The sequence below is a fragment of the Zootermopsis nevadensis genome, unplaced genomic scaffold (assembly GCF_977971745.1).
Source record: "Zootermopsis nevadensis isolate Lab colony 2312 unplaced genomic scaffold, Znev_1.0 Znev_ptg000038l, whole genome shotgun sequence".
Classification (NCBI taxonomy): domain Eukaryota; kingdom Metazoa; phylum Arthropoda; class Insecta; order Blattodea; family Termopsidae; genus Zootermopsis; species Zootermopsis nevadensis.
In genome coordinates, this window is record NW_028259170.1 from 697,871 (window position 1) to 723,449 (window position 25,579).

The 25,579-nt window shown below is 39.3% G+C and overlaps 2 protein-coding genes and 1 pseudogene across 12 annotated transcripts; 2 read left to right on the forward strand and 1 right to left on the reverse strand.

Annotated features, from left to right (window-relative positions):
• Nucleotides 1-2: 2 nt before the first annotated feature.
• Nucleotides 3-11,219, forward strand: LOC147871817 (peroxisomal multifunctional enzyme type 2-like; annotated as a pseudogene). The gene is made up of 15 exons (XR_015538280.1): nt 3-80; nt 603-740; nt 968-1,117; nt 1,591-1,735; nt 2,187-2,314; nt 2,543-2,659; nt 3,054-3,253; nt 3,687-3,747; nt 3,821-3,984; nt 5,298-5,421; nt 5,600-5,772; nt 6,169-6,345; nt 7,072-7,233; nt 9,996-10,137; nt 11,014-11,219. The product of XR_015538280.1 is annotated as a peroxisomal multifunctional enzyme type 2-like (transcript).
• LOC147871818 (translocon-associated protein subunit beta-like) lies at nt 9,395-14,205 on the reverse strand. Its single transcript, XM_087360087.1, has 2 exons — nt 10,904-14,205; nt 9,395-10,369 (listed from the first exon to the last, which is right to left on the reverse strand). Exons 1-2 carry the CDS (start codon nt 11,474-11,476, stop codon nt 10,283-10,285), a joined length of 660 nt encoding a protein of 219 aa, XP_087216213.1. The 5' UTR covers nt 11,477-14,205; the 3' UTR covers nt 9,395-10,282.
• A 2,852-nt stretch (nt 14,206-17,057) lies between these two features.
• LOC147871819 (transcription-associated protein 1-like) lies at nt 17,058-25,269 on the forward strand. Of its 10 annotated transcripts, none has more exons than XM_087360102.1 (9): nt 17,064-17,117; nt 17,955-18,384; nt 18,981-19,130; nt 19,615-19,712; nt 20,212-20,299; nt 20,544-20,764; nt 21,126-21,334; nt 21,869-22,082; nt 22,803-25,269. In XM_087360102.1, the coding sequence occupies exons 4-6, from the start codon at nt 19,700-19,702 to the stop codon at nt 20,710-20,712; spliced, it is 270 nt and encodes an 89-aa protein (XP_087216228.1). In that variant the 5' UTR covers nt 17,064-17,117; nt 17,955-18,384; nt 18,981-19,130; nt 19,615-19,699; the 3' UTR covers nt 20,713-20,764; nt 21,126-21,334; nt 21,869-22,082; nt 22,803-25,269. The 10 variants fall into 10 exon arrangements, with proteins under 10 accessions (XP_087216224.1, XP_087216219.1, XP_087216228.1 ...); XM_087360099.1 differs by having other exon boundaries at nt 17,065-17,117; nt 21,123-21,334; XM_087360098.1 differs by lacking the exon at nt 20,212-20,299 and having other exon boundaries at nt 17,058-17,117; nt 20,570-20,764.
• Nucleotides 25,270-25,579: the final 310 nt, after the last annotated feature.

A 25,579-nucleotide genomic window follows, 5' to 3' on the forward strand; every position in this document is an offset into this window, starting at 1 on the left:
GGACTTCTGTAGGGCCCTATTAAGCATGACAGATCTGCGATTCGATGGCCGAGTGGTTGTAGTTACAGGAGCTGGTGCAGGTGATTATCGTACACGAAAATAATGTTTGTGCCTGATCGCTTTTCTAGTATGCAAGACTTTCTTTCGGAAATATTTAATTCTTGTCGAAATTATTTTAGGTTATCGTTCTTGTCTTCGCGGTTTCAGCTTCATTAATGACTATATTGTACAAAAAAAATATAGTTCTTTCCCTCATTTGTTAAGACAAAAATATGAAATTGAAGGGTGTGGGCTGCTACAACAGTATGTTTCCAGTTTTAATTGTACCAGTTTGTGTGTGTCCATTTCCATGGATAAAAGTTGTCATGATAATATTAAAGTATGATGAGACTCCACATGCCATGTGATGTGTGCACTGCAGAGGTGAGTTAATACCCTTCTCTTTTATCATTTGTCTGTTTCCATTGTCTCATAATCGTATTAATCATGGCATTTGCTTACAACTTCTTGCAATGAACAGTTCTGTGTGTCGTTTCACCCACTTATCATTTCTTGTGTGCCAGTTCCTCATAATTCTGACCAGCCATGACTTTATGTTTCAGGCCTGGGTAAAGCATATGCCCTGCTGTTTGCGGAGCGTGGAGCATCAGTTGTGGTGAATGACCTTGGTGGTGGTCGCCATGGCGATGGGAAGAGTAGGAGTGCAGCAGACAGTGTTGTAGAAGAGATCCGGCACAAAGGTGGGTTTAGTGCATTATGATGCTTGTTGGCTGCTACTGCATTTGCATGTAAGTTTCTTGTTTGTCCTCTCACCTCTTCTCTTTCTCCTTCCTTCTTACAAACTGCTTCCTTGTGTCCCCCTCTACCACCTCCGTCTGATTCCCTTTCCTTTCCAACTTCTGTTTTACGGTGAAGTCGCAGCACCGCGGGATTGCATCTGTATCGTAGATTGTTTTGTTTCTGGTAGGTGGCAAGGCTGTAGCCAACTATGATTGTGTGGTGAATGGAGAGAAGATTATATAGACGGCTCTGGAAGAGTTTGGACGAGTAGATGTGGTAGTGAACAATGCTGGGATCCTGGACAAGTCATTCTCCAGGATTAGTGACGCAGACTGGAGTATGTTTGAGATTAAATCTTATTCTTGGCCATAATATCAGATTGTGGGGTACTTTCAGTGTATTTGGACTGCTACAGTCAGTCAGTCAGAAAACTAAGAGCGCCAGTGACTGGATATTATGTAGCTGTCCCAGGGGCCATTTTACGTTAAAGTCTGATAGTTCAGTGAAATTGGAATATCATTTTTCTGCAGAGACTAATTCTGAAAGAGTTAAAATTCACAAGCGTCTATTCTCATTGTGGTTCTGACCAGTTTCAAGAGACTGTCCATGGCATTTGCCTAGAGAGGCTGAGGAAAACCTTGACAAATACTGTCTGCTATGCCGAGCTGTTTTGTCTGTTGTTGATTTTGTATAGGAGGCCAAAAGAAAAGGGACTATGGTAGATTTCTTGAGTTCAGGGATGATTTTGCATGCTTTTTTGTCTAGTTACTAGTGCTGTTGAGGTTTAATGATCATTTGTTACTGTTGCAGGCTTAATTCAGGACGTACACCTAACAGGTGCTTTCAAGGCAACTCGAGCCGCGTGGCCTCACTTCCGTAAACAAAAGTATGGACGTGTCATTGTGACATCCTCCAATTCTGGTCTATATGGGAACTTTGGGCAGGCAAACTACAGGTCGGTGTTAGTGACACTTCAGTATATTTATCTTTCATAGGATTGATCATTTGTATAATGTGTGCGTGATATCTTGGACATTAATCTGTTCTGCTTTGAATATCTTTGGGATTTAAAAGTATTAATTACAATACACCCCTCCCCCCGCCTATGAAATATTGATTTAACATTCTGGTTATTTATAAAAATAAAAGTTTGTCTTTGGTTGCCAGAAATGGTAGAAACTGTTTTCCCCCACAGTTCCTCAAGACAGATGCTGGGTTAGTGTGTTATATAACCGAGGGTCACTTCTACATCCTCTCCAGTTCGTCATTCACCATCGCTCTTCCTTTCAGGACTGTGTAATTCGTGCGGCTGAAAAGTTGTTCTCAAATAAGAAAGTTGGTGTGAGTGATGGCCGCTTTATGCATTTCTTGGGAAGAGTCCATGTATGTTTTTTTTATGGTTGCAGTGCTGCCAAGATGGGGCTGGTTGGTCTGAACAATACGTTAGCGATAGAGGGCAGGAAGGACAACATCCACTGCAATGTGATTGTGCCAACTGCGGCATCCCGGCTTACTGAAGACATCCTGCCACCTGGTGGGTGCTGCTGATACTAAAGCCTGACAGTGTGTCACTTCTGTTTACAATAAATGAACATCAAGATGATGCAAACAGTGCATTTTGGAAGTATATTCACCCTTTTGTCATATTATCAGTTGTAATAAATAGTTCATGTTTTTGAGATCTGTTATCAGCAGTTTTTAATATTGTCTCATGATTATAAACACTAATGTGATACTGATAAGTCACTTGTTTGTTGCACAGATTTCTTTGCGCAGCTGCGCCCAGAGCTGATTGCGCCAGTCGTCGCGTGGCTGTGTCACGAATCCTGTGAGGAGACTGGCTCCATCATCGAGTCTGCTGCTGGCTGGGCAGGAAAATGTAAGTGTCAGTGGCACCCCTGTTCGGAATATGCTCGATGCCTGTAACGACACCACTGGTTCTGAGTCATGTGATGCCGTCCAAAACAGGACTGCATTTCATTAGGGTCATGAAGGTTGGGTCTGTTGTTGCTCTTTCAGTGAAATGCAGAAATGATTTTTTCACTGCAAATCACAATCGTAGATAAGTCGCAGAATCTGCATGTGGACTTCCGTAGATGTGTCAACAGCGGTAGAATGACCGGATTCATGTTTCAAGGGTCCTGATTTCAGTGAGACAGCTTGGAATAGCCATGAAACACAGTAATGATAGACAAGCAGAGAACCGTTTACCTCCCGTGCTGAGTGTCGGCAGAACTTTCCATCAGGATGCGTTCTTGTCTGACAACCTTCAGGTTATCTGGTGCGTTCACCGGGTGGCCTGCTGCGTGCACAGATGAATGAGCTGGTGACACCAGAGGCTGTTCGTGAGAACTGGGGCAAGGTGACAGATATGTCTGCTGCCGTTAAATTGGAGTCCATCCAGGAGGCATCTGGTACCCTGATGACCGTTCTGGAGCAGATGAAGTCGAACTCTGGGCTTTCTTCTGATGGCGTGAGTTATGACTCGATGTAGTTTTTTGCATATGCTTTCAGATAGTAATTATTCAAGTTACCCCTGTGTCTAAGCACCATCCAGTGGAGGTGTATAGAGGGAGTGTAGTATAAGACGTATGAATGAGCAGAATTAATTTTGTTTATTGCGTACAGGATTTTAGCCCGTCGCCATAATTGTAGTACGTGGTTTACGTTACTTCAGTTGTGTGTTTCTTGCGTATGGTGTTGGAAGAAGCTGACTGCTTCATTGTGGCTTACGCCACTGGAGGTCCAGTATTTTGTTAAATGAGGTGTACATTAGTTTTGGCAATGGCTGGTGCTGCCATCCAAGTATTGATGGTGGCTAATGTTTGTGCAGACTTGAACTTATTTTGTCTTTTTGATGACACTTATTCTGTGAACATGGTTTAAGGTCCTGATTTCCTTTCCAGAAGAGTGTTGTGACAAAGTTCCAATACACTCCTCGTGACCTGATCCTGTATGCACTGGGAGGTGAGTAATGTGCCCTTATGTGCGTGTGTTTGTGACAGTGTGACAGACAAGTAATGTGTTTGTTTTATTGCAGTTGGTAGCACTGTGACCAACCCAAGTGACCTGAGATTCCTGTATGAAGGCCACGCAGACTTCTCTGCATTGCCGATGTTCCTCGTGTTGCAAGGCGTGTCTGCCGTGATGGAGTCTAGTGTTACTGCTGAGGTGTTCAGTGGCAGGGATTTCAATCCTGCCAGGGTAAGTGAGGTTATGTCTTGATAAGCAGACTCTTTTGAGGATAACCGCAAGGTTCAGCATCGGTCATTTCGAAGCCTGCCTTCGGATGTAACCCTGAGCCACCTCACAATCTTCTTGCTGTGTTTTCATCTCTGTATGTGCATTTCTTGCCTTCGCAGCTGAACATGTCCATATATCTTAACGCAAGGCACATTTTACTGCCTGTGCTTTGTCTATTACGAATATAATAGCCAGTCTCCATCGCACTTGACTTGTTTAGTTCACTGTACATGCAGTGAGGAAGAAATTAAAAGTCTGCTGGTCCTCATGGAATGAAAGCAGATCCAGCTTCTGCAAAAATAATACTGCAGTGAGTTGTTTTTCTGTTCAGTGCAACGGAGGATCATTCAGGTCGTATTCTATGCTAGTGAAGTTGTAATTGAGCAGTGTGGTGTGGACTCGGGGAATGCTTGCTATCATTCAGTCCAAAATGTTTTGTCCTCTCATCTCACATCAAGAAAACTAAAGATACAAAAGTTGTGCTGTATGGGTGTTAAACTTGGTCTCCCACTTTGAGGGAGGAACATAGATTGAGGGTCTTTGAGAACAGAGTGTTTAGGATATTTCGACCTAAGAGGCAGGAAGAAAATTGCATTATGAGCTTCACGGACTGTACCCCTCACTTGATACTGTTAGGGCGATTAAATCGAGGAGGATAAGACGGGCGGGACATGCGGAACGCATTGTGGAGGGGTGGGGTGTTTACAAGATATTGGTTAGAAGGCCTGAAGGGAGGAGATTGTGGGTGAGACATTGGCGTAGGTGGGATGGCGTTAAGATGGATTTTTGGGAGATAGAAATCTATGGAGCAAACTGGATGCAGCTGGCTCAGGTTAGTCTTATGGCAGGCTTTTGTGAACTCAGTGATGAACCTTTGGCTTCTATAAAGAAAGTGTTCTATTTTTTGAGAAGCCAAGTATACAGTCAGTTTTTCAAAGAATATCCTGCACCATAGAGAGAGTGAGGATAGAATTCACACTGATTCAGTGAGCTGCACAGAGTGTAGATGCTTCCCACTGGCATGCCACTCGGTCATGTAAACAAATGACAGTATTCAGTTGTTTTTGCAGATATATCATAAAGTATTTCTTTCTTTCTTTCCACTAAATGGATTCGAGAAGTTCTGCTAACTTAAAGATAGTTCAGTGGTTTCGACGTAGAGACTGATTGGATTATGAACCTTAGGGTTGCTGATGAGGCACAAAGGAATGAGAAACGATTGAGTACATAATTGGAGTTGACTGAGGAGGATCGTGTTGCTGCTATGTTGCCAGATGTTGCATGGTGAGCAGTACTTGGAGGTTCTGCGTCCCATCAACAGTGAAGGGACTCTTGAGGTGCACTGCAAGGTGGTGGATGTGTTGGACAAGGGATCCGGGACTGTTGTGCTGGTGGAAGGTGAGATAAAATTGTGCAGTATGATCATTCCATTTGTAACTTCTGTCAACTTGGTTTGTGCAGTTGTAACGTGTCTCTTTTTCTTTGATCTGTCTAGGCTAGGGGGAATATAAGTGGTTTAAAAGTCTAGTCTTCAAGGTGATACAAATTCAGTTGCTGTCTGTTGTCATTATTGCAGTGGAGACATCTGATGAAAGTGGTGAGAAGGTGGCACAGTCCCTGCTGACAACATTTGCTGTTGGAATGAAGGGTGTTACAGACAAGCGTACTTCACCCTATGATGTGCCAACAGCAGAACCACCAAAGCGGATTCCTGATTTGTCTGTTGAGCAACACACGTCTCTTGATCAGGTCAGAATAGAGGGAAGCATGTGTTACGTGTGAGGCTCTTTGGTTATTTTTCTTTGAAGGGGGGGGGGGGTGAATGTAACTTTTCTTATTCTGTGTATGTATTTTTAGTTTCTTCTGTCAGTAGTACTAACGTGTGAAATATGGAGAAGAAGCACAATCTAATTAAGATCTTGACATATTTGTGGTGATAGAGCTTTGTAAAATGTGCATCCTTCAGATTATTTGATGTAGACTGAAAATGCTGACTGCTTTGAATCTGCACTTATTGCTGTGTGTGAAAATTATGACTAATGAAGCACTGCAGCTAAGTCTGTAGAATTTAGTATGGAGAGAGATCATAAACACACCTACAAATTAATTGTCAATGTTTCTTCACTTCAACATTATTTCCTGCAGGCTGCACTCTACCGACTGTCTGGAGACCGCAACCCACTTCACATTGACCCGAATGTGGCTGCATTTGGTGGATTTGATCGGCCCATCCTGCACGGTCTGTGTTCGCTGGGCTTCTCAGCCCGCCATGTCCTACAGCAGTATGCGGATAATGATCCAACCAAATTCAAAGCCATAAAGGTGTGTAATAGAAACATCTCTTTTTGGGGCTTTCCTATTTTCACATTCTCATGATAACATTCCAGCACCCTCTTTCTGTTGTTCTATGGATTGTTTGTGTTCACAGCATTTTTCACTTGCCTCTTCCGTGTCTGATGTACAGTTCAGTTGATGTCAGTCATTGTACTTTCTTATTCTTTCCACATGCTTTCCTATTTTCTCGCATCCCTGTTGGAATACTTCATAACCGTGACTCCCATTCACAGTGGATACGTTAAGGGATATTCATGTGAAGCAGGGTGCAATGGTGTGGCTTGATAGTAGATTTCTAAGTTGTAATTCCGGAGGACTGTTCATAACATTTTACCATTTCAGTCTCTTCTTTTTAATTTTATCATCTTGTTGCTTTGTAAGTTCTTTGTACTTTTTTTCCATCAGAGAGATTGTTAAATATGATGTTATTTCATGAATGTGTTTCATTTTCAGAGGTTATATAGCATCACATAGAATGAGAGGATAATGAATGGGTATGAATTTGGAAAGGGGCAGTAATATTAATTTTCATGTTACTATGCTGGAAGTTCTTTGGAGGGACTGAGGAGAACTCTGATTAGCCTGAGAAGGATAGTCAGAAACTGGACTGAGATGCAACCTGATATCCCCATTAATATGGTTTAGATCGTTGCACTACACAGGCCATCAGAGTGCGAGGGTATGAAGAAAATGATGACTGTCACTGGTTTACAGGCTCGGTTCAGCAAGCCGGTTATCCCTGGGCAGACACTACAGACTGACATGTGGCAACAGGGGAACCGTATCCACTTTCAGACCAAGGTGAAAGAGACGGGGAGCGTGGTGATATCTGGCGCATATGTCGATCTCACCGAGGCATCCGTCCCGCAGCACAAGGTACGTTTTTGTGGCTGACTGATGGGCCAAGATCATCTTTGATGATGGTTGTTCTGCTGGTGAGAAATTTTGTTGCTGCTGGCCTTTCACCACGTTCACATAATTCTGCCCTTATGCTCTGTCATGAGCTGGTTGAGTCTATCTATTTCTTCACATCATATTTCTCTAAGGTGCATTTTAGTAATGTCTGTGTGTGTGTGTAGATCTCCCAAGTACTGTTTTCCTTTCAGCTTTTCCAATGAAATTTTTGTGTTAAATTTCATGTCTGCGCAGTGGAAATAAAAGGTCACACATATTGCAGGTTCCTCACAGAAAAATGCAATTTGATTATGCAGTACACTGCTACTAAACAAGACGAAGCATTTGAGCTGTGTTGTTTGAATGTAAAGCTTACTTAATATAAATGTACATTTTGATGTAAATTCTGTAATTGTGTTTTGGAGAATGTTTAATTTAGTGTGGGTTTAATGAGCCAAATATAAGATTTAATTCTGGATTTTTAGTAAAATGATAGGAAAGCTCTGATGGGCAGGGCATACAGCATGCATGAGCAAGACATGAAATGAGTACAGAATTTTGTGTGGAAAACCTGAGGGAAGAGATGGCTTCAGAGACCAACTCATAGATGGGAGTGTAATATTAAAATGGATCTTTAAAATACTGGGTGTTAGGTTGTGGATTGTGTTCAAGTGGTTCAAGATAAGTCCATGAGGCAGGCCTGAGCTGTGTGGTGTTTGTTCCTACAGATTGCAAGTTGTGTTTATAATCGATATAAAGTGTAACTGATATTCTGTTATCTTGTGATAACCTGCATTGTTCAGCCTAGCAATTTCTTACTCTCAGTGACAAGGTTATGTTTCCTTTTTGTTAAGATCCCAAACATTACAGCATTGCTAGTATCACATCTTCAGTAAGATCCATTTTAACCCTTTAAAGCTGAGTTGTAACTGTATGTACCACCTGCTGTAACAGTCATTATCTCTGCATTTTGCCCACAGAATATATAATGTGGGTTTTATATTGATCTCAGAATAAACAGTAATTTATTTCTCTAAGCAGCATTAACTAGTTTAGTGTTGTCGTGGAGACGTGTTGTGTTTTCTTTGAGGTAACAATGGATTGATAGAATATTATGCACCTTCACTGTGGCTGAAGGGGTTAATTATTTTCTTTAATTATCTAGTTGGTCTTCAGAGGTTACTCAAAAGCTCTATGGAATTTCTTTGTTTTCTCTTTCCTAGTTACATTTCCAGCTTATGGTAAATATCTGCAAATCAATTTCTCAGGATATTTGCATCTTCAGTGGGCAAAGTGAGGAAGAAACTTCACGAATTGATCTCAGAATAAACAGTAATTTATTTCTCTAAGCAGCATTAACTAGTTTAGTGTTGTCGTGGAGACGTGTTGTGTTTTCTTTGAGGTAACAATGGATTGATAGAATATTATGCACCTTCACTGTGGCTGAAGGGGTTAATTATTTTCTTTAATTATCTAGTTGGTCTTCAGAGGTTACTCAAAAGCTCTATGGAATTTCTTTGTTTTCTCTTTCCTAGTTACATTTCCAGCTTATGGTAAATATCTGCAAATCAATTTCTCAGGATATTTGCATCTTCAGTGGGCAAAGTGAGGAAGAAACTTCACGATTTGTACAGTTCACTTAGTGCTTTGTGAATAGTGAACTGTGGGAGACAAAGAGAAGTTGTCACATGAATACATTGTTTCACTACACTTGTTTATGTAAAATGTCATTAGGTCAGAAATTGGCTTAGACTTGGAAAAAATTTTTGGCATGAAGCTGGGGGTGGAGCCGAGTCATGATATGGCCATTTGTGTGTGTTTTGTCTAACAGAATAATGAACCTTTGTTTTGTAAAAGCAGTAAGTTTTTTGACTAGCTGAGTCACTGTCAAGGAGGCAGGAAAGACTTTGCACTTTAGCCTACATGTAAGGTTGTCTTGATAACATGTACAGTACAGTACAGTACAGTAGCTGTGTTCAAGGTCATGGAAGAAACACAAGTGAGTAGCTCTGATGTATGCTGGTTGCATCAGTCAGTCACTATGCCTGCTGTGATGAGGTCCACCAAGGTGAGGGAAGTGAAAACTGGAATTTGTAGTTCAGAGGCACATCTCATGTCCTGACATAGAATGAAAATATGAACATTGTTTTGCATTTGTTTTTAAGCTAAAAATATAGTATTCATAAATATTTAACACGTTCAGGAAGTACTCATTATTGATTACAGAGTGTGTAACCATCGAAACTACTCTCAGTAATGCTAAAGATCAAATTACATCATATCCATATTTTTCCACTTTTGTATGGTTGTAAAATATGGTTTCTTTCTTTGTGTGAAGAACCTAAATTGTGTTTGAAAACAACCAAATATTATTTGGGATCTTGAAGGATCAAATAAGTGGATTCTTAGGATAGTGAACTAAAGGACTAAATGTGTTGTTCATAAGATGAAAACACATAATGTATGCATAGTTTGGTGGGAATCCTGTTAAAAAAATTGGACATAAGTAAGACTGAGAATTTAAGGGGAGGATAATATTAAGCTGGATCTTAGACAAATACAGATGTGTTTGAACTGTGCCAAAGTGGCTTGGTCCTGCAGCTAGTGATACTGTTTGGTATTGGCAATGTTCGACCTTCGTTTTCTATCACCAGAGAGTTAACAGGTTCCTAGAGACATGCAGAAATGGTGTATGATGTTGGTGGCTTTGTAAACTGTAATGTGAGGTTGCATTGTTGGTGCAGGCATCCACATCAGCGCTGGATTCGGATGGTGTGTTTGACTTGCTGAAAAAGCGGGTTGCGGCAAACCCAGAGCGTGCCAAGAAGATCGGTGGTGTGTTCCAGTACAACATCACCAAAGATGGCAATACTGTTGCCACCTGGAGTATGTATCACACAGTTGTCATGGATTTACAGCACTGTTAGAGAGTAAATTTTATACAGACTAACTTAAAACTTTCATCGGTTAAACGTTTTGTCTGTGCGGTTAACTCTCCTACTTCATATCTGGCAGATCTTGGGTTTGTATCTCATTTGAGAGACAGGGTTTTCTTATCATAGTCATGGAAGGCAATGATGAGACCCTCGCCGGGTTCGCTTGTCACGGCCACTTGCAGCTGAAACGGAAAGACTTGTTATGCATTTCTGTTGCGTCCTACAGGAGCAGTGTGTGACGATGTTAACAGAAACCCAAAAAACAAAACAAGAGATAAACTTAGGAATTTTACATGATTACAGGCTTTGTGGCATATGTATTTGTCAAGAAGTTCTGGAAAAATGAAATGTATGCAGAAATTTGATGGTGAAACCTGAGGAACACCACTTGGAAGACTTGTAAGAAGTTTGGAGATTAATATTCAATTTTAGCTTTGATGTTAGCTATATTCAGTCCTCAGTTCATTTTAATTATGAGCTTTGAATATCAGAGAAGCAGACAGAAACAAGTATGGTGTCCATAGATGGATTTTCCAAGTAATATTTAAATGTTTCAAAATGAAAATCATTTTATCAATCTGAAGAATTTGTGTTTTATGCTCATTATTTTACAATGGCTTCCTGTACATTCTAAATATATAATTTAGGACCAGCACAATGGAAATTACAAACATTTCTATAAATTTTGACCACGGTCCATGCAAGTGATAACTCACTTCAGAGGCATCCTCTGTTGGTCTGTAGTTGACTTCTGCAGCTGTGAAGTTGAAGTATCCATATTTCCTTGGTCTGACAACTACTACATGAGATACATTTGTCCCTGCAGGGATCCTGTCAATCTTGATGTTGAGCTGACCACCCACCAAAGTGAAGGCCTCTTTGTGAAAGCTACTGTCACTCAGCTTAACACCAAGAGCAGTACTTGTGCCAACATTATATAGTGTGTACTGCAAAGAATGTTGTGTGTTATAATCAAACAAGTTTATGAGGTATGTTGGTATTATATGGGTACTAAATACAATATTATCATGAGATGCTCCATATTCTTTGGCTTGTAACATAAACGGCCTATGATATGTAAAAATTTCTATTCTGCAAAAACAACCGGACGATAATTTTTCTGAAACAATATGACATCTAAATATCCCAGCTACTATGTCCATGTCTTCAACCAGATATCTATTCAGTATCTGTTTCGAAATTAGCAATCTGGCACCCGTTTCTTCTTCCTCATTACCATCTACATAAGCAGCTAGGGCTGCGAGAACAAAAATACTTATAAATTTCATTCTTTCAAGACTTTTAACGAAATATTAATTTATACACTCCCCAACGTGTTGTACGCACGAGTACTTCGAATCTTTCCCAACGGAATGGCACTTCTTTATCAAAACTTCCAACTCGTTGCCAACTCACAAGCAACAAAGCATGTAATTCGACTCCTACTGGCAATGACCGCACTTAAAAATTAGTTCCGGTTCCCTTCATTGTCACCAATTTAAAAGTTAATGACGATAAAATATACCGTTCCAGCCGTTGCCAATGTTAAAATGAAACTGTTTTGGCTTCACTGTTAAACACGGAAGTTTAGAAGTTCCATAGTTTGTAACATGCTTTGTAACTCAGAACTGTAGTTTGTTAATCGGCTGTACTTCGTATGCGATTATTTGGAATAATTATTAGGCACATATGGATGTGCTTTGTTATCGGTAATATAACGTAACTGTGTTGAGAATCATGTCGATGTCTCTGTCATCAGACCCGGAATTGGAAATGAAAGTTAAAAAAGGTTTGAAAACGTGTCAAACATGGATTGAGTTGTTTATGTTGAACTTATATACGTAACATTGCAAAGCACTGCCCCCGATGGTGGAGAAGAGGGTAGAAGTTACCAGACTGCATCATGAGTTGCAGGGACGTTGCTACGATGTGGAGTATGCCATTGGGTAAGGTTTAAAGGAAATTCTGTTCGTTCACTAGTATTCAAGAGGAACCTTGTTCCCAAGTGAATACTTTTCCACAGGCTTGTAGCAGCATCTTGCTCATTTCTAGTTGACATTTTGAATTATGTGAAGTGTAATTTCTTTATGTTACAAGGAAAGCTTATTATTTAATCAATTAACTTAGTGATTTTAGACCTTCATTCATTTGACATTTCTGCCTGGCAAAGGAATAAGATCCTGAGTCCTGACACAAAGTCGCCAAATATGGTGTGTGTGCATGTGTCTATCTATCTATATATATATATATATGATTTGGAAGAAAAGTGAGAATCACAAGACCTTCCCAGAACTTTGTGTAGTTTTTTCAGCAGTTGTATTGTTCTCCAGGGCAGTGAAGTCTATGGAGGGGGCAGAGGATAACCTTGGTAACATACAGGAACTGCTGAAGAATGCGGTGTTCTTGCGACAGCAGATTAAGTATGAAGAAGCTCGCAGGTGAGTGTTATTGTGAATGTTGTGGACGTGATTTCTGTGGTCTGTCTGTGCCTTCTCTCAGGGTTCTTCCCATTTTATTCATATGTGAACTGAATGTAAGATGAGCAAATGTGTTTCAGTTGGAAAAGAATGTACTATAGCAAGTACAGAATGCTAAATTTGTGGGTTACCTGTGTTTTAGAATACATGAAGGAAATAGGGTTTGGGGAATTTGGGACACAAACTTGTTTTATAGCAACAGGAAGGAAGTCTGTCACTAGTGTAAATCCCCCATAAATAAATATCTCCTATGCGTAAGGAAAAAATGATCTGAATTGTTGTGTAGTACATGGACAAAACTATTCTGTGCAAATCCTCGTTTGGGAAGGAGTGATTCTACCAGTAAATTATAGCAGTGTTGTGTTAGCACTCCTGTTTCTCAAATGAATTACGTCCTATGCACAAGTCTCAGCAGGGGATTTGCTGTCCTGACTGAAGAGGGTTTTTTTTGTCAGTTTCCTCAGATCTTCCAGTTGAATCTGATCATAGTGTATCAGAATATGCCAGTTGATCCAGTGGTTTTTGAATGACTTATAAAGCAGTCTTATTAATTAAGTAAGCTGCATGTGTATGTCCATCTAGCCTGATTCAGTTACACAGCAGTTGACTGGTTTTTGTGAAATTTGGTGTGAATATCTACCATTTCAGTTCTCTTGATCTTCTGTTCATTTTAACTTTGTCATCTGCCATTACTGAATTGAGTTTTGAGGTTCTTATGATAGTGAATATGGAGGTGGCTGTCTTGCAGGTTGTTGCACCATTTAATGTAAAAATCAGTTTGTGCAACGTCGCAGGCAACCATCTTTGTAATGAGTTGTTTTGTAGGACACTAAATTAATTTTATTGCTCTGTGGATCACTGTTTCATTCACAGTAGTGTAGAATACCGGTCAGACAGTGTGTTAGTGATTTTTCACCTTGCTGTGATTCTTCATGTGTGTTAGAATTGTGTTTTGTTCTTGTGTGCTGATCCAAGAACATTTGGATTGGCATGCGCATATGCGCAACGCATGTGATTTATGTTGCATGTCTTGTCTGTGTAGGCTCCCCCACTAATGCTGTGACATGCCAGGTAATTGCTGCTTCCTGTTGTTTATTATGTTGGTAGTATATTATGGTAAGCAGTCACTACATGATCATGATGAAATTGGGGATATCACATGGCCTTAGAATTGTTACTGTGTAGGAGAAAGAGTGCATGGTCACATGGACATAATGTTTCATTGATACAGAGGACACTACAGAACAAGGGAGCTGTGGTCCTATAAGTGGGAAATATTAACCTGTCAGTGTGGGCTGTGTCGAATGGACGTCTTTGCACGGTGTGATAGGTGCCATGTATGTTTCCAACATCAGAGTGAAAGAAATGACTATATTTATTCAATTGTGAGGTGATACTGAACTGTGCAATATCGTTATACTAAGAGACAGTATATTTAAGACATTTATTTCCTCTATTAGGTTGAAGGCCAGTTCATGCTTCATTGTTCAAAGTTCCTGCTTTTGGAAAAGTTCTTAATTACAGATAATAATGGCTACTTATTTCACCTGCTGTTTTGTGTGGGTGTTAAACTTGGTGTCTTGCACTGATGTCTGTGATGAGCAGAATACATGTAACTAAGAGAAACATACAGGCAGCGAGAGAAAATTACATAATGAGGAGCTTCATGAATTGTGCTGTTTTTTTGGGAAAGTGTTCAAATCAAGAAACCAGTGGGTGGTTGGTGTTGCCCAAGGAATGTAGTGGCACTTTAGTATTAGCAGTGGATAGTTATATAATCAATATTGTTTGTGCATGTTTTTTTTCCTTCAAATTAGCCATTTAATTACTATGTATTTGCATCGCTGTTTGTTTAATTTTGTTCAGATTACAATTTCATGTCTTGGATCCTCCATTCACAATAATCCTAATCCCATTTAGTATTAAGTAATTTGTACGGTTGAAATATAATTATTAAATAGCCTACGAATCAATTAGTCAGTTCATTCACCCTTTTAGCCACTTGATCTCTTAATCACAGTCAGGCGGCTAAGCAACCAGTGGATCAATCAACTGCTCATTCTGTTCAAAGATATTTGTTCGTACAGGAACAAGAAGGAGTCATACTAAATTAAGGGTTTGGTGCAGTCTTTACTGTATGATCTACTATTAGCTTCTCAAGGACTCTGCTTCATGAAAATTTTATTTACAATCACAAAATCATGTTTAGATCTTCAAGGACACCGGTTGACCACAGTTTGTTGGGAACAATACTGGTGATTCATGGTTAGGATCATTTTGGTTATATTTTGAGGATAAAATTCATATTTTGGGTATGAAATTCTTACTTGAAACTACATTTCTCGGGCATTTACAGTGAATCCTTCATTTAGTTCAGATGCCAAAAGTGGTGTTCTGAAAGTGCAAAGTTAAGAGCTTTCATTAAAGATTTCGGTGAGGAATATTTTAGTTCTGATGGAACAATTCTGTTCTGTAAACTTTGTGAAGTTAATGTTACAGCTGGTAAGGGATTTAATGTGCAACAACATTGTGATACAAGCAGTAGGCAGGTCAGGTTTCTGTTGCGATATGAAGTGAGCCTGCCAAGTGTACTGAACATACTGCACTGATTTCCTGGCAAGCAGTAGGCTGGTCAGGTGACAGACAGCTTTTCCCCGAGTAAAATCCCAAGGATCAATTAAGCTTCTTCTCTCAGCTATTCCCAGAAAGACAAAATGCATTCACTTTTAACTAACACAAATGCAAAAATAAACAGCATTCTGATGACGCAGTTGATTGAACATGTACTTTTGTTCTTGGGGAGGGGGGCACACCACACACACTTCTGAGTATATAAATGTCACTTATCAATGCCGTAAACGCCTCATGGCGTTTATTTATTTGATTCCTCGGGAATCATCGACACATAACCTCAACCGTTAAACGAGAACACCCTATCATTCCGTAACCTGATGACAGCCCACCTAGATCGCTGTTCGCACACATAAACTTACAGCACCTAAGACTAGATTCACGCAACAAATTTTACCAACTCTCTCTCTCTATCTCTGCGCGAACTTGACTACAGCGAATTCTAGTAGCGAACCCAGTAAACTACGTATTGAGCGGGAAATGCAGGGCATCGATATATCAGGAAGATCCAGAATCGTAATCTTGTAGGAGCCTGGTAGCCGAATGGATAGCGTGCTGGCCTGCGGAATACGACATCGGCAGTTCGAGACCCAGCGGATTCTTACAGTAGTATTAATTCTTAATTCTTACAGTAGTATTAAGTTCTAAATATAAAACGAGGGCAGGACTCAGGACTCAAACGATTTCTGATTTCTGATTTCTGCCCTCTAAAAATAATTGTGGGTTACCGGGAGGGTGGGGCGCCTAATATGATAGAATGAGGGGGGTTATGCACAAATATATAAAAGGGGGCTCAGTTGGGGGTATACCAACAACATACAGACATCAAAGCATATGAGTCGAAAAAGAAACAATCCAGCGAAATAAATCAAACCATCAAACCTGCATGCTTGTCATGTAAGCTGTTGAGTGTGTTCGCAGACTGACTTGATATCTGAACAGGAAACCTGATGGGACAATGAATGAAGTGTGTAATTACCTGACCTATAGGATGCACTTTAAATGTTGTGATTGTAAGTGTGAGATGATATGTTGACAGAAGTAAATGCAGTTTGGGATTGACATTATTGCTGTTTCCAGTTGGTATAGGTATCGTTTGTAGGCGTGGGTGGAGACTATTTGTGAAGTGATTTTGGTTTTTGTTATGTAGTGCTGTGACCTGCCGGGGTATTTTCTGTGCTTGTGGTGTGTTAAGCAAGGATAAAGGTTTTAAAACTTGTAAACTTGTAAGTTTGGCGTGTGGTGTTTGTTATGAATTTGGATTTGCTTGCAAAAATCTCATGCCCAGTAGATGACAGATTTGTTGATTTATTTGGCTGGATTTTTTCTTTCGACTCAAGTGCTTTGAACACATTTTGGTTAAAGATTGTTGATTGATATGATGTCTGTTTGGACCACCTTTGGCTGCTCCCTCATAAATATATTTTTGCATAACCCCCTCATTCTCTCATCTTCGGCTCCCCACCCACCCGTTAACCCTCAATTATTTTTTTAGAGGGCAGAAATCAGAAATCGGTTCAGTCCTGCCCTCGTTTTATATTTAGAACTTAATACTACACTTAATACTACTGTAAGAATCCGCTGGGTCTCGAACTGCCGATGCCATTCGGCTGCCCTTCTGTTCCCGCTCAATACGTAGTTTACTGGGTTCGCTACTATAATTCGCTGTGGTCAAGTTCGCACAGAGAGAGAGAGAGAGAGAGAGAGAGAGTGAGAGAGAGTGAGAGAGAGTGAGTGAGAGTGAGTGTGTGTTGGTAAGCGTGAGTCTAGTCTTCGGAGTCTTGGAGGTGCTGTAAGTTTATGTGTGCGAACAGCGATCTAGGTGGGCTGTCATCAGGTTACGGAATGATGGGGTGTTCTCGTTTAACGGTTGAGGTTATGTGTCGATGATTCCCGAGGAATCAAATAAATAAACGCCATGAGGCGTTTACGGCATTGATAAGTGACATTTATATACTCAGAAGTGTGTGTGGTGTGCCCCCCTCCCCAAGAACAAAAGTACATGTTCAATCAACTGCGTCATCAGAATGCTGTTTATTTTTGCATTTGTGTTAGTTAAAAGTGAATGCATTTTGTCTTTCTGGGAATAGCTGAGAGAAGAAGCTTAATTGATCCTTGGGATTTTACTCGGGGAAAAGCTGTCTGTCACCTGACCAGCCTACTGCTTGCCAGGAAATCAGTGGAGTATGTTCAGTACACTTGGCAGGCTCACTTCTTATCGCAACAGGAATTTGGCACGTGGAAGATTGTTTTTTGTCCAACAGTTCTCAGACTTTTCCTGCGTAAGACGTAGTTTACTACTACTCTGCTATGACAAGGAGGTCGGATGAGTTCGCTGTTTTTCAGACGTTGCCGTCCCTGCCTATGATAAAATGGCGTGGGCGTTCTGCCCCTCTGTATTTCTTTGGTTGCTAGGATGCATTCTGAGTCCAGTGCAGATTTACTCTCATATATATTGCCAGGGCGTGGAAGTTAATTTGAATTGATGTGTGTCATCTTTCCCTTGTGTGAAGGACATAAGTGTGAAATATTTTGGTTGCATGGAGGGTTGGTTTAGTTGGCCAGTTGATTATTGATGAGGTGTAGAGTGCATTCGTAGTAGCAGTTACGACTGGTGTCACAATGCGGATATTTATTTTGGTATTTGGTATTGTTTCAGGTAGGAGTGCCTGCAAGCATGTGGGATACTATAGCCGTTGCCCACTTTTGATTCCTAGTGACCAAGTATGGGGTGTTCGTAGCATGCCTCACAATGCCACAAGGAAGACCTCAGGCCCTCGTGCGATTACCTTGCTTTCCGAGGAGGTGTACGGTTATAGATTTAGTGGGAGTGCCTAGTCTGTCTCAAAGAGTAGTTTGAGATCAGGGGATGTACTGAGTAGCAACTTGCATGTGAACTGTAGCTGTAGTGTGTGTTTACTGGTATCAACGAAGACATGGAGGACTAATTTGTCTGAATATCAGCGTTTCAGAAGATCAATTGTGTGCGTGATGGGGAAGCAGCTTTTTTGGAGTTGGAGATGTGAAGAACCAGACAGAACGAAGCACCTGTAGTGTTTGTGACTTGGATAAGGAATTGCATTGTTCAGGTATGTTAGAGAGTACAGTTTATTTACATTCCATAGATCCTTCTTAGGACTAAACCAAAGGATGGAGAACAAATCATTTCATACAATACATATAAACTTCAGTACTTTTGACACAATTACAAGGATGTGTTTCACATGTGAATGTACATAACCTTCAGATTCTGCAATTCAATTATGAAAAATAATTTAAATGCAGGCTTGAACACCTTTAAATCATTTAGAGTTTTAATTGTTGGTGGAAGATCATTAAATGACTTGATACGCGTATAATACGTTCCTTTTTGACGTTTATTACGGTTAGCATAGACTATAGAAAAATTATATACTTGTAATTAATTTTTATTTTATTGTTGAGATTTGTCAAAGTCCACTTACAAAATAAAAGTCTAGTCAATGATATGTTGGTGTCCATGAATCCCAAAGGTTCTGGAAATAAATATGACATGCGCCCTGATGTGGAGAAAAGGTGTTTAGAGTATTACAGTAAGTGCAGTACTTGAAAGTTACTGTAACTAAAACATTTGACTTCCCTTACCAGTGAATCTGGCCTGCGTTGTCACTCGTTATAACTTGAAACTGTTGCTTGTGTTTTCCAGGTCGTGGAGACAGCATGTATTGCTCTGAAGTCAAGCACGACGGATCCGTTACCGTCGTCAGTGCTGGGAAATAATTTGCTGTTTCTTGGTGGCATCCCTGAATTTTAATGAAGATGAGAATACAGTGCAGCAGCTTTTCTCCTGTCCAAGGTATATAAGAGCAGTTGGAGGCAGAAGAATATTGTAAAACTAACCTCATTCTTGATATTAAAAAAGTGTACAAAATAAAAGATGTTTTTCCAGCCTGATGGTACTAACATGACATAACAGATTGTTAATCACTGGCTTTTCAACGCAGAATTGTAAGCGAGTCCCATGGCAGTCTATGAGGCACTGGTATAGATCTTTCTCTGAGCACCCAGAACTCATTATTTACTGGTACAGTGAGCCTGTTAGAGGCTGTATCACAATTAGTTTGTGTTTAGTATCCTGCCAGTACCAGGAGGCATCTGCACGTAATGTATTTCTTTCTCATATCATAAACCCAGATTTCCCATTTTCTCTGTCCCTTTTACATCAGTTGCTGATTTAGGAAGCAGCTACTGCATTGGCCACTGTTGTGACCAACATTTTGTACACTGAACATTAGGATGTGAGTGTAATTATCTGTACTCATTGTGATTCGCCGTTGCAGTTCTGATGATCCACATGTGGAGATCTCCGCAGTCCATGGGATTGCGTGCAGATTGCAGGACAAGCAAGCCAGAGCCACTCACCAGATGGCAGTCACAGGCAAGTTCATCCATTTGAGTAAATTGTTTAATGAACTTATTTTCTGAATTGCAATGCCATTATTGAAAGAAGAAGACCTTTTTTCCTGAAAAGTAGTAAATGGTTTTAATGAAATAAAGAACTTGTCTATTTCTTCTATTGAGACTACAAAGAAACAATGAAGAACGTGATTTTTCTTTGCCAGTTTAAGGAACCACATTTTGAGGCTGACCTCCACATTGTTCTATAATTGAGAATGCATGGAGTGTACCTCCATGCTCCCACTGCCTCATGGCATTGCGCTTAGTCACAAGGATAACTGCAGCTGATATAGCGAACCATTAAATGTTTAAAAATCATAATCTGTGTTGGTTTTCTGTAAGTCCAAGTGGTGTTAGAACCCAAAGACCACTGTGAGAACCTGAAATCTCTCTTAAAACCACATTTAGTATGTGAACTTGTTGAAAGCGTCTGCTTCATATCTGGAAAAGCCAGTAAGGCCTGTTGTGTATGTTGGTAGGAGTGTTTGTTGCTGCAGCCATGAAAGAGTTACGACGGTGTGTTCCTTGTTTGTCACTACACAATGGTGGCGATATCTCAGGTAGCTGGTGAGTTCAGTTTTATAAATTTAGATTGTTCAACATTGAAACAATTTATATTACTGATGGTGAAGTTTCCACCTTTGCTTCCAGAAGGTATGATAAAGTGGCATTACTGATGGTAATATGGAAAAAAAATCTAATTGCTACGGCTACCTCTTGCCCCTTGTCGGTTGAATTCACCTTAGTAGTAGAAGTGCTACAGATGTTGGGTGTGTTGTAGTGGCTTGCCATTTCTTAATCTTTCATTTAGGTCCTTTCTCCATGACATCAAAACAGGCGAACCTGAGGGGCATGGACCGACTGGTGTTTGTAGACTCCCTTGCTGTCATAATGGGGCACGAGGAGAGGGAGCCGTGTATATTGGAGACAGCGATCAACATCCTCGGTTCCAAACAGACGGCAAGCGAACTGTTCGTTAAATATCCACTGAATCAGTGGCAACAGAAGTTGCGTGGGACTGACGTGATGTGTGTGAGTTGTAGAGTTTGTAGTTGCAGTATTATGACGTGTGGAATAATGGCCCACTTGGCGAATGCTTTAAATTTGCTGGGGGGGGAGGAAAGAAAGGCTCCAGTATGAATCTGTGAGTGAGGGAGTTCAGAATTTGTCAGGTCGCTGGTTGTGACACTGTCGTGACCCGTATTTAAAGTTAACTTGTGAATGGGTTTGTAATGAACTTGACAGAATTTGTCTTCTGAAAATGGAAGGTGCTTGTTCATTGGCTAAGGTAGGAGTGTTAACTGCTTGGTGAAGTAAAACTGTGTGCTCTTAGAAGAGTGTGATGTCTTGATTTCTTGAATGTGACTGTATTTTCTCTTTCTGGGAGTAGCAGATTACGAGAAACAGAATGATCCTTCAGATTCTACTGAGCACCATGCTGTTTGTCACGTGACCTGCGTACTGCCAGCCAGACAAGCATTGAAGTACGTGCGGTAACAGTTGGCGGACCGACTTGATGTCAGAAGATTAAACCTGCTGGGACAAAGAAGGAACATCGTATCCGCAAGAAACTGATATCAGTCTGAACGAGGCATTCGTTGTGTGAGTACATGAGCATTAGAATGTATTTGATGTGGTTGTCGTGTGAGAGAGATGAGTCTGTCCAATTTTATTAGGTACTTCAGATGTTGTGAACTTAAATGTGAGATTTGATATGTTGAAAGACCTATGTGCGGTGAGAGATTGGCATAATTGCTGTATCTGTGGTATGCTAGAGGCATTCATGATTCTCTAGTGAATATATTGTTCATAGGACATCAAAATTGGAGGTTAGGTATAGCTTGTAGACGAGGGTGGTGACTATTTGTGATAAGGTTTTGTTAATGAGTGGTTTTGTTACATGTGTGATGTGTGTAGTGCTGTGGAGCCTTTAATGTGATGTGTTTACTAATTAATAAGTGATTAATTGCGAAGGTAAGGAATTTAGTTTTGTTGACGTGTGAGTATTGTGCACAGTGACCGGAGCTGCTGGGATATTTTCTGTGCTTTTGGTTAATTTTGAGCAAGGGGATCGGTTATGAAACCTTTAAATTAGGTGATGTGTTGAATGTGATTGCATTTTTTTTCTGGTAATAGCTGCAGAGAAGAAGCTTGATTGATCCATGGGACTTTACTGAGGTTGAAGGATGCGTCACCTGACATGACTACTGCTTGCCAGGAAAAGAGTGGAGTATGTGCAGAAACACTTTGCTGGCTCACTGATATGACGACAGGAAATCAATCGGCTGTTATCACGAAGGACCTCATGTCTGCGAGAGATTTATCTCTGTGTCTACTTGACATGCATTGTGTAAGTATACGAGAAATATGATTATGAAATGTGCTAATTCATGATTCACACAATCAAATTCTTTGGCAAGATAGCGAAATATTCCACCATGCACATGCACTTGTTTATGTTTACAAGATGTTTTGATATCTGCATTGTAACAAGTTTCACAGTTTGAAGGACTTGTCGTAAGACAGAACACTGAATAATAATAATAATAGTATTCTACCATGTTTTCCATTGGAGGTAGCTCTGCCTTCATTTTATGTGTTTGGCATTGGTATTTTAATTTGGCCAAGAAAGAGGATTTCCAGGATAGGTAAGGTAGCTTCCCTATCTCTCGGTGAGAGACTGAGGGCGAGTTTCTTTTTTTTTGAGAGAGTGTTTTATTTATTTCTTGTGAGAGGTTGAGATATCACTTGAGTCAGATTGGTTCAGTCTTCGTTGTCGTGGTTTTGAACTTTGTAAATGTATGCTCATGTTTGATTCTTTTGAAATTGGTATTGTATTTATATCTCCTTATCATTGATCATTTACATCCAGTTTACGTAAAATGGGATTGCCGGTGGATGTAATGACACTAAGAGCCTCCCCCTTTTAACTTAAAAAAGGGTGATACAGTTAAATTATGGTGCGAGTGTGTTGTTTTCTTTCCATTTTATGGATCCAAGTTCTGAGCATTGGCGATTGCTGGTTGGTATGTTTGACTTATAATCTGTGTTTGTGTTTCATGTACGCCAGTGCATCGGACACGTACGAGTGGATGCGGCCTGTTCTGGAGGGGACTCGAGGCGAATGGCTCTTTGTGTGTGTTGCGGTATCGTTCATCACCTTACTTTGAATGGCGTATGGTGTAGTACTTGGTGCAACGTGCAAAGGTAACTTATATCTTAATTGCGTCATGCTTGTGTTCTTCAATACAATAATTTTATTCACCGTCTTTACACAAGCTTATAGATTGTTAAAATCACATAAAATTATAACATTTCAACATATGATATTGTTACATTTTAAAATGACGACATGTTTCCATGTTCATTCCATCATCGTCAGGTCTATCAATTAAAATTAAAAACTGTTGCACTTGCTGCCCTGCGTATACTGATTTGTTCTACCCGATAGATTTTATTTGTTTAACCTCCAGGCTTCTTCCGTTTAATTTTTGAAGACTGCGCCTGGATGTCTTAAATCTGCAAAATCAATTTTAATTTTCATATCCTGATCCTGGCTACTGACATAGGAAATGGAATAATTTTAAAGAATTACTCAATATATCGTAATACAAGCAAAAGAAAAGTAATCACAAAATATTTAAAGTATTATAACATACCGGGTTGTGTGTGAGGTGCGTGTCCGATATTACGGAGCTGTAGACTGCAACTAAGCTGTGAGTATCGTGTATGGCTATATATATTGGGTGAAAGTTGTTTAGGGGGTTGGGTCGATGGACTGTAGAATGTTAAATATCGGATTGTTCGTGTAGATGTTACTGTCGTTTAATGCAAGATTTTGTTTATGTGTTCTTTGTATATGATATTTTTCTATGGTGTCTCTATGTCGCTTGTTTTGTATTATTTTTATAATGTCCATTGTTTGTTCTATTTTGTTGTATGTATGTCCTGTGTTTAATATATGCTTTGCATATGCTGAATGATCTTTATTGTGTTTAATTGCTGTAATATGCTCTTTGTATCTTTGACTAAAGGTGCGTCCGGTTTGGCCTATATAGGTTAACGGGCAATCATTGCATTTTAACCTATATATGCCTGGTTTTTCGTATTGATTTGTTGTGTCTATTTGTGGCTTTTGTTTCAAGATGTTTTTTATTGTGTTTTTTGTTCTAAATGCTATTTTTGTTATTTGTTTTAAATGTTTTTGTTATATATTTGGTTTCTTTTCCTATATATGTGAATGTGGCCCATTTGTTTTGTTTATTTTCGTTTTTGTCTTCATTTATGTTGTTTACATTGTTTATTTTATTTTTGGGTTTTAATTCATAATTATTATATCCGTTTTCTATTAGAATTTGTTTTATTATGTTACATTCAATTTGTTTGTTTATTGTGGTCATGGGATATGTATTTTTTCGGTTTATTAAGTAATTAATAGCCATTTGTTAATGTTCATTTGGATGGCATGAAGAGGCATGAATTATGGTGCTTGTATTTGTAGGTTTTCTGTATATTTTGAATTCAGAGTTGTTTTCGTTTCGTATTATAGTTAGATCTAAATAATTTAATTTGTTATTTTGTTCTGTTTCTAAAGTGAATTGTATATTTTGATTTATGTTGTTAAATTCATTTAAAACATTTTTTATATTTGTATTTTTTGCATCAAAAATCATGAGTATATCATCAACATATCTACTATAGTATTTGATTTGATATTTGTTTAATATATTTACTATATAATCATGCTCGAGATATTGTAAGAATATTTCAGATAATATGCTCGAGGTTGGAGCTCCCATGGGTAACCCTGTTTCTTGTTTCCAATATTCATTGTTGAATTGGAAATAATTTTGGTTAATAATAATGTTAGTTATATTTGTAATTTCATTTATTAGATCTGTATTTATATTCTGTCTATTTAGAATATCTCTTACAATATCTCGTAGCATGATTGTTGGAATATTTGTATACATATTATTGATGTCAAAAGAACAAATTTGTATAATTTTATTATTATGAAAATTCAATTGTTGGATTTCGTTTATTAATTTTATAGAATTTGTTATGTTAAACGTATTTGGTAGATTAATATCGGACACGCACCTCACACACAACCCGGTATGTTATAATACTTTAAATATTTTGTGATTACTTTTCTTTTGCTTGTATTACGATATATTGAGTAATTCTTTAAAATTATTCCATTTCCTATGTCAGTAGCCAGGATCAGGATATGAAAATTAAAATTGATTTTGCAGATTTAAGACATCCAGGCGCAGTCTTCAAAAATTAAATGGAAGAAGCCTGGAGGTTAAACAAATAAAATCTAACGGGTAGAACAAATCAGTATACGCAGGGCAGCAAGTGCAACAGTTTTTAATTTTAATTGATAGACCTGACGATGATGGAATGAACATGGAAACATGTCGTCATTTTAAAATGTAACAATATCATATGTTGAAATGTTATAATTTTATGTGATTTTAACAATCTATAAGCTTGTGTAAAGACGGTGAATAAAATTATTGTAGTGCAAAGGTAGTTGATTTTTCCGATCATGTAGAGTTATTATTGTCTCTCACGGAGTCCGACGAACGCAAAGGAGTTTTGAAATTTTAATCTGATTTGAAATCAGTCATTGACACTTCCACTTCCAAGACAAGGCAGGGGTTTATTTTAGCAATGACGTACGTGATTCACACACGAGACTACCTTCTAAATTTCCTTCTAAATTTGACCTGTCCCATCCCTATCACGACTAGACTCCCAAGTCTTGAGAAGTCACTTGTCCCAAGTCTTGAGAAGTCCTTGTCCCAAGTCTTGAGAAATCACTTGTCCCAAGTCTTG

Bases quoted from the DNA above. Each gene is read 5' to 3' on its own strand.
- LOC147871819 (XM_087360093.1), top strand. From the start codon at position 19,088: ATGAAGATGAGAATACAGTGCAGCAGCTTTTCTCCTGTCCAAG. The intron at 19,131-19,614 runs GTATATAAGAGC...TCGCCGTTGCAG, and splicing joins CAGCTTTTCTCCTGTCCAAG to TTCTGATGATCCACATGTGG. The intron at 20,765-21,122 runs GTGAGTTGTAGA...TTCTGGGAGTAG, and splicing joins GTGGGACTGACGTGATGTGT to CAGATTACGAGAAACAGAAT.
- LOC147871818 (XM_087360087.1), bottom strand. From the start codon at position 11,476: ATGAAATTTATAAGTATTTTTGTTCTCGCAGCCCTAGCTGCTTATGTA. The intron at 10,370-10,903 runs GTGAGTTATCAC...TTTCCGTTTCAG, and splicing joins CAACAGAGGATGCCTCTGAA to CTGCAAGTGGCCGTGACAAG.